The following is a 17,757-nucleotide window of genomic DNA, read 5'->3' on the forward strand; positions in this document are numbered from 1 at the left end:
CTGATTTTATTATTTTTTATGCGGGTGGTCCCACCCACATAAAAAAGTTTTTGTAAATCTATAGTACATTCGTACTATTGAAAGCGCTATGCATTTTTTCTATTTTTATTAAGCTTGCCTTTTTTTGCAATTTTTTGCATTCATTTCTACATAATCCAGAAACTCTGCTCTAGAGACCAAACATGAAACTTTTTAAAACCATTTCAGGCCTCCAATAAACGGGGAAGGTGATTCCAACCTCAGTCGATGAAATTCATCTCCCAACTAAAGACAATCACAAATATCCACGTCATTAACGACACAATTTAATTAACTAATAATGAAGTTTTACTGTACACTTTCATTTAGTTCAGAATGCGGTTAAATTATAACTTCTCGGCACTATTAAAGTTAAGAGCATATCAATAAATAAGGGGGGGGGGGGAGAATGCTCAAACGTCATGCAATCAGTAAGCCGATCAATTCAATTTAAAAGTATAATTTAGATTTCGTCATCACTACTGACGAATTTAATCTACACTGCTTTTCGAATAAATATCCTGGAAACATGGACACGAATCACTCTTCGAACTTCTTTGTCTGCGAGTAATCACACGCTTATCTAGTCTAGTCCAGTCCACAAGACCCTGAAAATCTTTCAAGTGTAGGATTAAGAAAGAAAAAAAAAATGATCAAGTGTTAAATGGTGATAATTTGTCAGGAATCATTCCAGCAGGTGCGCAAATGCAGAAATTTCAAGTGCAGTCATTTCTGCATAACTGCAGTCATTTCAAGGTCAACGAATTAACATATCTCGGTTTATACATGAAATTATTAATAATAACCGGATAATGAATTATTAATAATAACCGGATTTATCACTTTAACCGGTAATTATTAATAATAACCGGATTTATCACTTTAACCGTAACATATATACCGGGAGGAATAGGGTTAGTCACCTTATCCTCGGGACGGGTACGACTTCGAAGAGCTTAAGTTAGCTCTGTAACAGGCCAGTAGGCCTAATACGTAGTAGGAAGAAGACTATGGACCATCGGTCGGCTACTGACCAAGAACAAAAACACTGATGCTGACTAGGAAGAGCATGCGTGCATATTACCACTTCTTGAACTGTTACCAATGGGAGGTATTGTTAATTTTATACCAATTCAAACATCGTTAATAGTCCGTGGTAGGTACTTAATGAGAACTTTTAAGTTCTAACACTAGCGAAACCATTTATTGGAGATAAACTTGCCTCGAAGGGCAAGCAGCAGTTCCATGTCTTTTTTAAGGCCGTCATATTTCATAGGTGGGAAATGTTTAATAACGTGTTACGCAATTGACTATGTCAATGTAAACTGATCCATTAACTACGAGTAAGTTCATTTGATAAGGAAGTAGTTCAAGGTTAAGCGAATACGCTACATGTCATGATACATCATAAAAGCAAGAAATTTTTACTGCAGCCTATTTGATTTCAGATATTCTGGAAAATGCTCTAGATTTTTATTTACGCACCTCTATTTCAATTGTTCAAATAATAAATACGTCAATAAATAAAAGTAAAGCTATTTTTCGTATCCGAAATCGAAACACACAAAATACGTTCCAATGGTGCAAACGTTAGATGATCAACCATCAAGAGTTAACTTAAATCACTTTTTTTTTTTCATATATATATATTTTTTTTTATGTTGCAGTGTCAATAGCACGGTGTCAAGTCTCCTGTAAAATGTGTAAGGATGTCACAAATGACACAATGGTAACTGTTGCCAGCATGCTGGTGAATGATTGAGTGAAATGTGACCTTCTTTGCAGCTGCCAGTCTCGTGCAGTTTAGAGTCACGTGCGAGGAACGAATTATCCATACATAACAACAGGGGAAGGGTTACTGGTTACCGAAGTACGCTACGAAAAGGCGCGCGGTGACAAGCGTCAGAGTTTAATCCAATCAAATTATGGTTATATATTTAACAACAACAGAAACATGCAACGATTGGACGGGCGATGCTTTCTAGAAATAAATTACACCAAAACAGGTGCACGTTTTTTGTGTTTTGATTTGGTGCACGAAGTTTCTTGAAATTTGTGTTATGTCATACATACAATAAATGAAGTCCGGTTTTGAATAATCTTTGCGTAATCTATCGACAGAAGAAGAAAGTGAGGTAAGCATTCAACTAATATTTATAAAATATATTTCATTTGAATTATGTAATATACTACTCTTTTCTAATTTAATTAAACACGAATACCACTAGAGTGATTAGAACTAACTTAATCACCAAGTTTAATTAGATTCGAAATCATAATATTGACGAATAGAGTACCCGAAAAAAATGGACAGCTTAATAATATAATATAGTAATAAAAATCAGCTAACACTTTTTATTCCCTTATAAGGAATAGGCAAGGCCTTTTAACCCTACTAACTTTTGGAGACTGAATAGGCAGTTCAATCATATAATATAATATAATTTTATTAATATTGTTAGTGAAGAATAATTTTTTGACAGGTTTAACTTTTTTTTTTTTTTTTTTTTGCAAAAAATTAAGTAATCAATGTGCGTGTGTGTAGGGGGGGTGAATAAAGACAAAGAAAAAATAACTCTTGGTACACGTAACTTGTCACTTAGGAGGATAAATAAAATACTGGGATATTTTAATGGTTTAAGAATAGTATAAGCATGATCTCCATCGGGTAAAGGAAAGAAAATTTAGATTATGTCAAAATTAACCGACGTCAAATATTTGCTTTATGTTTGATTAACATTAAAAGCATAACAGAAACTAGATTTCTCAAATACACAGAAATCTAGTACTACCATATTTCGGTATGTTTAAAACACTCACTAGTCATTTATATATATGTGATATAATGTGGAATGCTTTTGTGATAACCAAGGTAAACAGCACTTCTGTTATCAATAAAAACATTAAAAAAAGGGAAAGCAATGAGTTAAAAATAAACTTAACCATAGACATTGGATGCATCATGATCTCTACACATCCCATCCTTTACATTTAGAAGTGGGTTGCTCGAAGTGATAAAGCTTCTGGAAACTAGGATGATTTTTCATCCCGCAAAACAGGCAAACCGGTCAGAAGAACACACACACACACTTAATAAACATAATACTCGGGCCTCGTTGTCTTCATTACTTCGGCCATAATCCTAACTACAGCAGCCAAACGATGGTGTAACATGACACTATGAATTATTACTGAGGTAAGCTAATAAATGAATGCAAACAAAAGAAAACTTTTGGACTGTAGCGACAGAATTAACAACGATCATACTTACAGTGACAAAGTTATCCGTAAATACCAGAGAGTGCAAGATGTAATACAAAGCGTGGAGATCATGATTCACTATGCACAAAATTATATCAAAGTTGTAGTCAAGTAAGAGGACGAGATAAATTGCAGAGACTGGGAGAATGACAGTAAGTGGGGCAACATATGCCACTGAATTACGAATCAGTGTTATAGTTGATGTCATTAGGACAATATAATTTTTTTGAAAAAAATGGAATAATAATAATAAACGTATTAATGAATGCATGTGGTAAAGGCATTTTACAAATCGCTGTTTTCTTAAGGGGATCTGCAAAACACACATGTAACAAATTTTGAAAGGTCGAGAAGCGAAGATCAACTTAATATGATATTATTTTTATTCGCTATTCACAAAGTGGCTATAAAAGCAGAATATGCCGAGTTCAACATAAACAGGAGACATGGCAAACTTAATCCTAGTGGGCGCCAGTGCATTCACGTATTTCTACATTAAGCATACACTTTGTTTCTTAAGTGCATTTTATTAAGGTGACCTAGTTGGTACTGTGTATTCGGTTCCACTTTCTGTGAATTGAATTCACAGAAAGTGGAAGCTTTGTCCAGGGATGTGACTAAATGCTACTTGCCTACTAATGAACTGAATTGTAAGAAAAAGCACAGTTCTTCTAAGTTGCTCATTTGCTAGTGTAAGTTATTGATATTATCAAGTGATAAAGAAAATTACGAGATGGGCAACTGATTATCCCTTTATCAGAACTACATCAACTAGATGCTGTAGACATCAATGATTTATTTAGAACTTCATTTTGAGCAACTCGCTATAAATAGGTGGGATTGATAATCTGAATTGGTTCGCGATGCAGAAACTGTTGACTAGCTTGATGCGAAAATGCTCCTGTAGTTAGACTGGCAGATGAAAAAGCCGCTGCCAGGACTCGAGAGACATAAACACTGCTGCTCATCGAAGTACCATTCGGTATACCAAGCTATTGGAAGTCAGAAGAGCACGGTACCGAGTGCATTAAAAGCAATATTGCATAAACGTATAACAAGCCACACTCGAGAATTTCAAACAGATAAAGAAAGAGATTTTGAATTGTCATACTTTTGGGTTTTTATGTAACGTCATCATCAGTGGATATATTCGCGAGTGCGCATTACAATAATTAGTTAGCTTACATGAAGGAAATTTAATATTTGCCACTTTTTTTTAAGGTAGTGAACATTTGGCCTAAAACTGACCAAGGTTGGTTAGTTGCTTAGATCTTTCCAGAGAAACTACAGGTGTAACGTGAGCGATAAGCTAGAAAACTTGGCAGAAATATGAATACTTTATGAATTACAGGAGAACGACATTATTCCTATAAATTGCTCAAAAAAGGGCTGACGAAAGTATCTAAGTGGATGACTTGATAACTTCCTCCTTTTTAATGGAAGTTCAGTAACTCTGAACTTAATGAATAATAAATCCGCCTTCAGTAAAATGTTTCTCAAGTTTAGTCAGTCCTGTGATGCACTGATTTCAACTTATCAATCTATTTGTGAAAAGAACGAGGCTTGAATCAATGTCACATTGGTCCAACAAATTCGAGAATTCTTTTGAAAGAGTACCTCTTTAGTATTTACGTCTTGTATTAAAGTGAGCATAAGGCAAGCCTTATCAACGCAGCGAAATATGGATACTAATCTCTCTCTCTCTCTCTCAAAATATACAAGAACAATTGTGTTTGGAAAGGACATGATGCTCATCTCCCTTTCAAACTTTTGCACGCTCTGTCATTGTAATTTATTTTATATCTTTCACAAATAACAGTTAAAGCAACTTATATTTTATTTATAATCCAGAATTTATCATTTTAAATAGTTTAAAAAGTTTCTAAAATTATATACTTTTTTAATAATATATTACTTTAAACGTTCCTTATCATAGTATTATAACTATGTATTAGTAAGCTCAACTATTAGCGCACTAAAAGGGACTATTTAATGAATACAATTATTCGCAATTTTTTAAATGCAGAGCTCGGATTATATTCTGGATTAAATGGTGATTTTGAATAATTTTATGCAATTTTATATTCTAATTTTAATTTTACTTGCAGAGCGCATGTACCATGCATCTGGAAATTTCTCCTGAAGAAATTAGTTTAGCTGACGGTGAATACAAGTCATCTTTCCCAGATAGCACTATAAGTCTTTCATTGCGCAACACAAATTCCAGCAGTCACGATTCCAGTTCTTCTGGAACAGGTATTTCAACACATGAAAATTTTCCAATGATACTGGAAGCTGACAGCATTGCATCCCCGATCAGCGATCAGTTGCTTAATTCTGTTCTTGCAAGTCCGCCTTTAGATGATCTGAATGACCCAGCAAGTGTTTACGATAAAGCAGAGAGATTCATACAGTCTATTTCTGACTCTGAAGTCAACGAAATCAATTCGACATCGAAATATTTACAGACGCAAGAACTATCGACTTTTATTAAGATGGAACAATCCGTTTTAGTGGAATGCGATCCACCGGAAACGATGTGCCAGAACCTTCCTGATCACAAGCCATTACTATCAGGGAATTCAAATTTTAAGTCCGAATTTCAAAGAATGGGAGACGATATTCTTGATAACTCCAAACATCAGTACGTGAAATATTTCATTCCTGAAGACTGTCATTCATATGCGGAACAAATCGAAGTGAAAAATTCGCGCACTTCGCTCGAAGAATATTCCTTTTGCTTGACTCCACCTTTCACCTACGAAAACATGGAATCCTATGGGAACTTCTTTTCTACTTTCCGCCCAATGTACAATCACGCTACAGAAAAGGAAGAAGGAAAATCATGTAATTATGATGCTCATCTGAAAGAAAATGTATACAGTTTTTGGATGGAAAATATTCAGCAAAGACAAGTCTTCGGAGCAGAACAAATGAGTAACGAACACGGATTATGTCCGCTGGATCAAAGTCATGGTAAGATGACATCTTCAACAACTCCGCTGTTCTCTTCTGCAATGAATTCACTTATTTCGGTTTCGGTCAATGATCACCTGATTCCAACTAGCGAACATTTCGGAGACATTTACTCCAATGAAGCCCCCAACATAAACATGGGGCATTCTCCTGTCATCTCCAGTATTAAACTGTACGATGAAACTCAATGTGTTTGTTTGTGGATTGACTGCTTAGCTACTTTTCACAGACTCACTGACCTTGTAAGGCATATCACTGAGTCACATGTAGAAAGACGGCCAAAAGATGATTTTTCATGTTTATGGCAAGGATGTTCCAGGAAACGTGAACCATTCAATGCCCGTTATAAGCTGCAAGTCCATATGAGAGTCCATTCCGGAGAAAAGCCACACAAATGTGATGTAAGTTCTTTTATCTAAAGTTTCGTAATATGTTCTTTATTAGAACAATTGTCTCTATTGCAGAATTTATATTCATTTGTGACTATCCTGTAATTATATCAAAAGTGCTCGAATTGCAAAAAACTGGGCGCAATTAGTCATCAGTATTTCTGATTAGGATTTTTGAAATAAACTTTTCAAGTTCCTATTTATATCTTTATGGTATTACTTTAGATATCTAGAATTATAACAAATTCTGTACAGTTCCAAAGAAATTGATTTCTTTATTCTCACAACTCTGTGTTGTTGCAAAGAAATGTAAAAACCGTACCTTTAATGATTGAACTTTTGTATAAAATTCCATCCATGGTACATGAATACCGAACGGAGGGAGAGGGTAGAGAAGAAAATTCTGCTCCAGGGAATAGCATTATTTTTAAGCCACTTCATATCTCTATCAATCAACGTGGTGCTAGTGGCATTAGGGCAGTAAAAGTTATCCAGCACTTTTCAGCCAGTAAATCCGAAACGTTTTAAGTATTTGGCAGTCTGTTTAGTTGTTTATTGATAAGATTGTCATGGAAGTTTATCTAATGATTTAATGATTTATACAAACGTTTTAATAATTAATAATTTAAAAATATAATGAATAATTCTAACTTATTAATTTAAATAATCCAATAATAATTTATTTAATAATTTACACATTAAATTTATATCATGATTTATTATTGCGCGTATTAAAAATAGGTGATGAAAAAGTGAATTCCAGTGATGGATGTTGGTTTTGACTTTACTTATAGGAATTATGATGAAGGTATTAATAGACATTTCCGAATTTTTTACCATTGAGTAAAAAATTCGGAAATGATTTGCTTACCAATGGTAAGAAACCTCAAAATTTATACTTAATACATTAATAAAATCATCACGAAAGTAACTTACACGAATTACTACCCAACCACATACCCTAACGAAAACTTAGAAATGATTAAACAACTGAATGGTATATTTTTAAATAAACATAATCGATTTAACTGAAAGCATTCCATTCAGAGCCTTTTGCCATAGAAACGGCACCACTCTCACACCCCATCTTCACATAAAGTGCGCTCTTTGGATGAAAAGATCTGGTTGTTTGAATCCCGTCTCGAGGAACCTTTTGTAGGGACGTTCAATAGGAATTGTTCCTATGCAGAAGTAAAAGATTTCCTCTGTGAAACATACGCAATTAATAGAAATAATTGCAATGCGTCATGGTTTACTTCTGTTTAATTCTAACTAATCACAATCCAGTTCCCCGTTGGACAATTCCTTAACCAAACGATGGATAATAGAACGAATAACATATATATTATTAAACCAATGATCAAAGAAGCAAACTTATTTTAATCACTACAGTACTAAGACCAATTCGTAGAGTAATTACAGTGTATTCATTTTTTTTTTTTTTTTTGTACTTCTAATACATCCTTCTTACTCAAAATTTAGTCGCCGCACGCTAGCGAAAACAGAACGGTCCAAGTTAACGAAATACAATACTTACAGAGCTAAAATTAAGACAACATTTCTTGTCTTATTTTTCAAACAGTTTGATTCTCTTGCCTACAGAATGGGTTGCAGAATAAACGAACTATCTAATCAACGTTATTGTAAACACACTCTCATGTTCTTGAAACAAGTCACGAATGACCGGTGTGTGACACGGCACATTATCTTTCTGGAAGTACCTATTAACAATATGGATAAACTGAAGTAGTAAGAGGATGCAACAATGTTCAAATACTTTATAACAGCGGTATCTTGTTCCGTCAATATCAGAAGACCTACAACGTGTGCCAATAAAACAGATCACGGTTTTGTTCCCATCAGTGGTATGCCTACTACCACTGATTATGCTGCAGTAGGCATACCCTGGCCCTGTGTGTCTCAGCATGGAACAATGAAAACTGGGATTTAATGAACCAAACGATTTTTTTTTTTTTTTACACTCCTCAAGTGTCAACCTTTATGTTCGAATGCTCACTGTACGCGTAGCTGCTAGCTTACAGCTGACAGGGGTAGATGGTTTGTGTGCTTATGGTAGAAATAACTACAGCTATAATGTCTTTAACTGCGTGTATTCTTCTGACCAATTTGCCTGTTTAGCTGAATAAAAAATCTGTTTTTATTCCACTAAAATCTGTTTAGCGCTGAAAATAAAAAATGAGTTTTCTGGAGGAAAACTCTGCCAGATCGCAACCGCGACATGGTTCAGCTAATGCATTCCTAGGAACTATTCTTGTGACTGCCTCTGATATCAGCAAGTTGTTTAGGATAACAGCAGTATAATACAATTGCTGGATATTTTCTGCTTATTGAAATTTCTGTGTACAGTCTAGACACCGTTATAAGTAAATACCCAAGCAGAATAGAAGTTTCTGTGATGCTGGAGAAGCATCACGGAAACTTCTATAAAACGGAAACATCTACACACTGCATTCAACGATTATTATCGTCAACATTCTTTTCATGACTAATGCCTGTATATTAACAATATCGGAATTCTGCTAATTGCAATTTCGTAACTGTTATGATATAAAACGAAAATAGTAAAGGCAAACCAAACCAAACTATAACCTAGGATTAATATTTATTTTGACGCCAAAAGAAACATGATGAGTATATTTTGAATGTATGTCCCTTTTTTTAAGCCTACTCGTACTCACTGTTTGTCACTGGTTTCTTTCACTGGCAAGTGTAGTATAGACGGACTGCAAAAAGTGTAATAATTGCTAGTTGTGCACTCCAGAAACTATCTCCCATCAACTCGAGTGTTCTTAGGCATGAATGAAAATGTTCGTTGAGATGCCAGTTGATCCCATAACGACAACGTTTCATTCATAGATAAGACACCGGCAGACAGTAGCAGAGAAGGCTTCTGGATTTACACAGAGAGCATGTCAGTCAGTGTCACTGTTTTTTACTATTTGAGTGCTATTGGAGCTGTCGTACTAAGGTCGAGGTCACCTCACGAAAAAGTGGTGTAATTTGAGCACATTTCCCGCCAGCTGCTGGCAATGTGATGGGTGTCTAAACACGTATCGGTGTGATTCATTCATGTCTGCCCGCTACTTTTTTCGTCGGCCTTGAACTGCACTTGATGGGCCTATCGCTAACGGAGCCTCCCCTTTAACCAGATAAGACATGTCTGTGGTGTTAGGAAATTGCTTCACCCTAACGTCTGACCTCGTTAACAAATCCCTCCTTTTCAAAACACCATATGAAATCCCCCCCCCCTCCCATTAGTTGATGGCGCTCATAAATGTAATTTCCCATGCAAAGAGGATGCTTCCTTAGTCCTTAGGAAAATTCTTATGTGAAGTTAAGCGTAAATCATCACAAAGGTAAGGAGAAGATTTATATTAAACAAGACACTGAGGGGAGAGAGAGAGAGAGAGAGAGAGAGAGAGAGAGAGAGAGAGAAAGAATTCAAGCTGTAAAATTTGAGAGCTCAGGAAATCAACTATAAAAAACGGACAAGATATACACTAAATCCAAACACGTCTTGCGTCAGCAATTTTGCAATATAGCGTTTTCGGGGTCGGATATATCTAATTTGGATCTTCGGATCGGAACCCGCATTAATGAAATTATAAAAAAAAAATAAAACATGCGATGGAGATGAAGTAATACTAACAATAAATACTTACTATTTTTTTATTAATAAGTAACTGCCTTTTTAAATCACAAGGCTAAGATTAGATTACAGAATTCATTTGTAGAAAAGATGCAGTAATTAATTTTTTTTTAAAATAATTTTTATGCCAAATATTTGAAAACTATTGATGTATTTAATAAAAAGAGATGATAGATTACTGATAAGATGCTGATGCTGTTCGTTATGATATGGTTTTATTATTAATAGCAAGGATAATAGTATATCAAAGTATTTTCTATTAAAGAGTTAATGATAAATCTGCCACTCTATATAAGCATTCTTAAGATATTTAATAACTAACATATGTATATGATTTTTAAATTCGGTGTCTTTCTGACACACCTATAATCATTTTAAAGCTATTTCTCTAGAAAACGTTCAATTTACATACGAGTAGTTCAAATACTTTTCACACTTTATTTGCTCGAGTTTATTCATTAACTAAATCCAACAAATAAGTGCAGTGAGCGTAGCAGGATCTGTAAGGAACTGATTTCTTTGTCTATATTATTACCCCATTATTCCAATTTTCCAAGACACAAAATAGTCTTTTTTCAAGAGGCTACAGATGTAAAACCAACGCCGATTGATAATTCGCTAACAAGGTTAAAATGCGGATTATTGTTGGCAATAATACAAGTTTCATCTTGTAAGGAGTACAGTACAGCTCTGCCCACTGAAGACTACTGCGGAACTACACAGCTAAGCAAAATCAAATTTATTATAGAAAACAGAAACCAGATAGATTTTTTTTATCCGTCCAAGTATACCATACCCACCTGTTAACAAGAATAAAAATGCGTACGATAGCGAAAATATGTATAAAAATGCGACGATATGTTTTGAGATTGTTATCGCTTATAGACGTGAAACTATCCATTTATAAAACTACAGAATCCCTGGGCAAATACTGTCAATATTAAGTATTAAAAATCCTGCAATTTACAGTAGGCAAATCCGAACAATAATTCCTAAACATTACTTTTAAAAACAGAGAAAAAACAATCAGTTCATGGTTGCAACTATATCTATATGATGACGATGATTATTATATCTTCATTCCTCGAAACAATCTTCCCTCATCAGTATTTTCCTAAAACTACAAGCTATATAATCTTTATATACTCCAGGGGTCGGCAACCGGCGGCCCACATGTGCATTTTTGGCGGTCCATAAAAGATTGACCATACATAGATTGCATGTAGCCCGTATGTTTAATTATTTAAATAATACATTTTATAATATGAATAATAAATTAAAAATAATTTTATACCTATACTTCTTGATATCGCCGTGCAACTTGGTGCGAGTCAATCTTGTGATCATCATGAGTGTGGATAACAAAGGTGACTTCATCCGACGACAACCGAGATTTTGGCGCACATTAAAGAACGCATTTTCCTTAGAAAATATCCAAAAATTTTATCGATGCTTGCCAAAAAAGCAGGGAGACACAAATATTGTGATGCATAATCTATATTACTTTGTTTTTACGTGATAATAATTTTTCATTGAGTTTCATTTTCATACTTGTTTCATATCTCGTACTTTAAATATTTCTGTGTTTTTTAAGACTGATATAATAAAAATTGATAACGCAAATATTTTTTTCACTTACTATTTTCGCTTAACTAAACGCTTGCGGCCCGATTATTAAAAATAAAAGTTGAATGTGGCCCGCGAATCTGAAATGGTTGCCAACCGCTGATATACTCCATTAACAAAAAACTCATTCAGCGGAATGCTAATGAGCTTTTTTTTTAAAAAATAAAAAATATAACGTGATGTCTATAAAATTTGTTTATGTGAGGTGTAAAATTTTCTTTCGAAATAAACAAAATCTATCTACATAGTGTACATTTATAGGTTTTTTCCCCTATTGGACGTTAATTTTCTGACCTTTTGATTTCTTCGTCTTTATATATATATATATATATATATATATATATATATATATATATATATATATATATATATATATATATATATATATATATATATATATATATATATATATATATATATATATATATATATATATATATAGTAGAACGAGATGTGGCCTTTTAATTATTTAAAGTTTTCAAATTTTTCTACTTGGCCATTACCACTCTTCTGTATTATCGTATCGAAGTTTAAAGCAGCAATCATTTATACAAACTATACCAAAAGTAACATATTTTCGTATGTTAACAGTAGCCATAAAATAATTTGATAATCAGAAAATCCTGCTCCAAGATTAGGCGTGGTTTTATGCTTCTTTATATCTCAGAAGGATAATGACCTTACATGGATAAAACTGCTCTACTACCCGAAGTCTAAAGATCTACGACCTATACATCTGAGAAGGAGCAAAGGGGAAAAAAAATACGTAAGGAAATGATTAGTTGTACACAATGGACATAAAAATGTACGTTTCATAGTTGCATTCATCGTATAGTGATCGTTATTCTAACAACTGAATCTATACCAGTTTATATCGTATGTAACGAATACATACTTTTGTTTTACTTTAATTTTGCTATTAAAATGGTTCAGATGAAAAAAAAATACCATTTCAAATTGATTTGCTACTAAAAGAAAATTATAAAAGGGGAATAGCTTTCAATTTCAACATTTTATAGTTCCTTGGCTCAAGTAGAATTGAACGAAGGACCAGTAGAATATCCGCTCCAGCCCTTCGACGTTAGGTACACCTCTTAGCAAATTTAATTAAATTCTGTCCAACCAGTGCAGAATCATTTTGCAAAATGTTCCCAATAAAACTGCGTCGATTGAACACAAAACTGAATTATGGACATCATTTTGTGTTCATCCTAGATCTCAAACGTTAAATTTTATTACATTTCATCTATTTAGGCCAGAATTATTGTCGTATGCAGTTTCGACACATTATTCCCTCTTTGTCCCGGCATATAGTTCAATTCCGATTAAAACAAAACTGGAATCGCTCGACAGATTTTTGTAAGGATTCCAAATAGAAATTCTGTGTAAAATTCGTCCAGTCAGAGTCCCTGAGAGCCTGCGTAGCTCAGTCGGTATAGACGACCCTTTGGTCGGAGAGACCTGGGTTCGATTCCCGTCGGCGACGTGAAGAACTTTTATTACAGTCATGAATACGTCCCAGTCATAAGACGGTCCCAAGCCCGGATAAAACTGGGGGGCGAGGAGGTAGTGGAAAGCAATGGTATACTACCCTGTAAAAGTCACACGAGGAATACTTAGGTAATGCCTACAAAGACACCTACGGTCGGAAACGACTGAAAGGGAAAATCAGATCAGATCAGAGTCCTTGAATACTTACTTGTAGAGGAACGGAAGGGCAAAACAACTCTTGTTAAGTACTTACGCATCTTAAAAGAAGTTTTTTTTTTTTTTTCGGTTCGCTTTTTTCAAAGTGCTGCTTCAATTCTTTCACTAATTGGATTTAATATTTCAAACCCAGGTTGTGACGAAATAAATATTTCTTGAATAAAGTGACTGATCGCTTTAGAGCCGGAGTTACAGCAGTTTGAATCTGGGACTTAATGATTCCTGTAATATGACCAGTCACTGACTATATACTGCAACATTTTATTTATTTGACTTTATTTATATGACTCCCACCACAAAACGTTTGAAGCAATAGTACATTAGAAATACTGTGTGTGTGTGTGTGTGTGTGTGTGTGTGTGTGTGTGTGTGTGTGTGTGTGTGTTGGGGGGGGGTAGAATCTTTTTTTATTTTTTTATTAATTTTATGTATTTTTATATTTTTCATTTCTTTTTTACATGATAAGGAAACCCTGCTCTAGAGCAAACATAGAACTTTTTAAAAAAGGCGGTGGCTTCACACCCGGCGATGAAATTCATCTCCCACCTAAAGACAATCATCCATGCTGCCCGTGGGATTCGGATCCATAGCCCATTCGCTGAAGAACGGATATTTTAACCATTCGGCTAACCAGGCTGGAAAAAAGTGATTTTAAATCACTTTTTTCCATCACAAATAACATGAATAGGTGTAATTTCGTGTCGATTATTCGCTTAAAATATATTTTGAAATCAGAAGAAAGATAAATCAAAAACTGGATTCTGTTCATATTCAACAATTTTTCGAAAATTATAAAATTTTAATATAAGTTAAGGTACTACGTTCCGCATTTAAAAAAAAAATTGGGGAAAATCCTTTCAATTATTTGAGATCGTTCTAGAGACATCTATTCATACATCAATACGAAATGTCATATTTTTCAGCCTCCCTCCCCCCAAAGTGCCATATCAAAGTTGTTCCAGCCGACGAAAGCCAGCAGCTACAGCTATCACTCAGTTGGAGCAGTCACGTAGTTCTGACATGTGGGTGGCCAGGCAGATACATGCTCCGGTGAGAAGAGAGGATATGTGCAACTATAAAGCGGGAAAATGACATGATAAGTCTTCATATGCAGGAGGCAATATGGAGACTTATCGTGACATTAGGATACAGGTGGAAAGTAGATCAATTGGGAGATAGTTCAAGACCATTTCAAAATGTATGTTAAACGTTACTCCTAGATTTAAGAGGATTTTTTAATTTGATTTTTATGGCGCAAAGACATCAAAAGTCATACTGCGCCAAGACATAGCAGCACATGTGGTAAACGCTTAGTAGGACAATCACAAACATCCATGCCCTTGGCGGGATTCGAACCCGGAGCCTCTTGGCTAGAGAGCGGATACGCTAACCACTCGGCCAACCAGGCATGCGGATTTAAGAAGAAGCTAAATAGATTAGATGTAATGTGAATGAACAATGACACGAGGCACGAATTGCAGAGGATTTGCTTCGTAAACTGAGAGTGATGCTATGACCGAGAGTCACAGAATCACTCTCGGTGATATTTATATTAAGACCACATGAAAGCATTTTCCCCTTTCCTGTTTTTATAATTTAATGCATGAAAACGATCTGTTTAAATATATTCTTGCTGTTGGTTTTTCTCTCACCAACACAAAACCGACTTGAAAGACGTTAAAGCTCCGTAGCTCAGTTGGTATCGACGATATCTCCTTTGGTTTGAAAGAATGGGGATTCGAATTCCGTATAGGACGCGTTTATAACGGGACCTTATGTCTATTTTGTGAGATGAAAACCCGGGGTTTTCATCTCACAAAATAGACATAAGGTCTCAAAAATCTTGTACGGATAGATCCAGGTGTGAATATGAATTTGGGCTATGATGTTGTGAAGAATCCTCACTAATCATTAATTACTAACGAGGGTTTAAGCCAATCAAAATCACATAGTGTTCACGTAATATAAGTATTGGGAAGCCCGCTTCAGAGTTCATGCTCTCAGGGTAATCATATCTTAAGCATTTATTTCTTTCAAATTACTTGAGGGCTGCTGTTGTTTGCGAGTATTATTACATATTCTAAATGCATTTCGCAGAATGCCTTAAACAGCTATTAGGATTGGGATTTTGTTGATGTTTGGTATTTGGAATCATTATAAAAATTACTAACCAGCCACCGTAACTCAGTCGGTTATGGTGGCTCATACGAACCATTTTGGCCAGAAAGACCAGGCTTTTAAGCCCGTCTAGGACACAAAGAAAACCTTTAAAAGTTTTTTATTTATTTATTTTTTATCAGAAGACGAGTCAGCTGGTCTCATTGGAAAGTTGTACGTTTTTTTCATCCCGGACACTCGATTTTTCTATCTTGTAACCAGGCAAACAAGCCAGGAAAAGACATGCAATTTATACACAAAAAATATACATTTAGGTATGAAACAAATCTTACTAAAATTATGGTTACGAAAGCCAATCTAGCTAGGTCGCAGGCCTTAAATGCAAGTAACGTAGATTATTATAATAATGAAAATTACTGGAATGACTTCATTTTTGCTTGAAAGTACGCTATTTAAACCAAAGGTCGGTTTCTGTGAGCTTCGGATGTTTCCCATCAACAAGTATGGAAAGAGATAACGCATGATTAAGAATTATTATATGTGAAAGCCGACTGAAAAAAGTTCTGGTGAACTAGTATAAAAATAGAAATCCCATTCAATGTAATTTGTGATCTTATATATTTTGCACGTAGTTTAAAGTTGAAAGGCATGTTTGCTAATTGTCAACAATGTTTTTCCAACTTTCAGAGTCTGAAAGCATTGGGAAAAAAAAACTGCACATAGGATACAAATATACAAACATACAGGAAAATATGACATTGCCAATTGTACGTTTCACAAGTAAGAGAGAGATTTCCTTTCCCTCCCCCCCTCTTCAAAAGTTAGGAAAGATTTCGACCTTCCGATTTTTCCCATTGCCTCGATATGTTGTAGGGTTTACTGACCTATCTTCAGGAGGAAGGGAGTACGAAGAAACACATTTCTCCCTTGAGAGCCTTATCTAACATCTCTAAGTAGTTAATTCCGGCTATGATATCTCTTCAGCGCCCACCAAGTGAATTCAAATGACTCTTTTTTTATTGCATCCCTTTTCTCGTGTGTGGTCAAAGAACCCTAAAATGTTGAGGTGGTTGGGAGAGACCGAAAAGGAAAAAACTTTCCGCTTTCAGGGGTTGGACTGGGGACACTTCTGCTAACGAAATTCGAAATTACTTTTGAAGGTTTCAGTGACTGACTAACTGGCTGTTTTGTATATTTTCACCTTAATACTAAATTTCTTCATAACAAATAAATAAATATTCAATGCATTAATGCTTTTTTTAGAGACAACGAGGACTGCTTTCTTTACTCTAAATACTCGAACATATCTAAAAAGAGCAGCTACTTACATTGCAAGAAATTAAATAAATGTACCAAAAATAAAGTTAGTATAATATTTCTTCACATAAATGTGTGGTGATTTCAATTATTCATATTTTCGTAATAGATACAGAGTGCTAGCTATTAAAAATTGAGCATGTGTTACTAAAAACTCAGAATAAAAAAAGGATGTTCCCATTTGAACTGGTTCCTTTAATAATTAAAAGCAAGGAGCACAGATAAGAACCGTTTATAATCGCCCCTAAGAACACATAAATATTTTCAATACTTTCTTGAAATATTCGTTCCAATCAAACAAAAAGTGTTCATCATTGAAGATTATGCCACTTGCTTGTTCAGAATGTCAAAGAAATAAGCCGTTAAACACTTGGGGGTTTCACCGTTAGCTTTTATAAAAATGCTGATACAAGTAGGGAACCAGACCGAAGGCGCCAAAAGCAGAGGATAGACATTTGACTCTTCCGTAGACAGATGCTTCTGAATTAAGATGATGAAACAGTAAAGATGCGACCGAGTTCGTTGCTCGGCACCGGATGCAGGAAGATCAGGTGTCACAACAAAATCGACATGACTGTCTGTTATTGATATGCGCAGATGGCTAAGGACAGTGGCCTGTACACAAAACGGCCAATTCTTTATTAAGAGGGTGGATAACGCTTAGAGTACTTGGGC

General features: G+C 34.9%; 1 protein-coding gene across 1 annotated transcript in view; it reads left to right on the forward strand.

The window, feature by feature from the left end:
- The window catches only part of LOC150096680 (uncharacterized), a 45,382-nt gene that overhangs the window by 15,202 nt on the left and 12,423 nt on the right, over window positions 1-17,757 (forward strand). The window contains exon 2 of the mRNA XM_090408685.1: window positions 5,388-6,656. Coding sequence (XP_090264811.1) covers window positions 5,388-6,656 — 1,269 coding nt within the window. The remainder of the gene's footprint in view (window positions 1-5,387; window positions 6,657-17,757) is intronic.

This window comes from Typopeltis vanoorti, chromosome 18 (genome assembly GCF_054136105.1).
Source record: "Typopeltis vanoorti isolate ZY-2024b chromosome 18, IOZ_Tvanoo_1.0, whole genome shotgun sequence".
Classification (NCBI taxonomy): domain Eukaryota; kingdom Metazoa; phylum Arthropoda; class Arachnida; order Uropygi; family Thelyphonidae; genus Typopeltis; species Typopeltis vanoorti.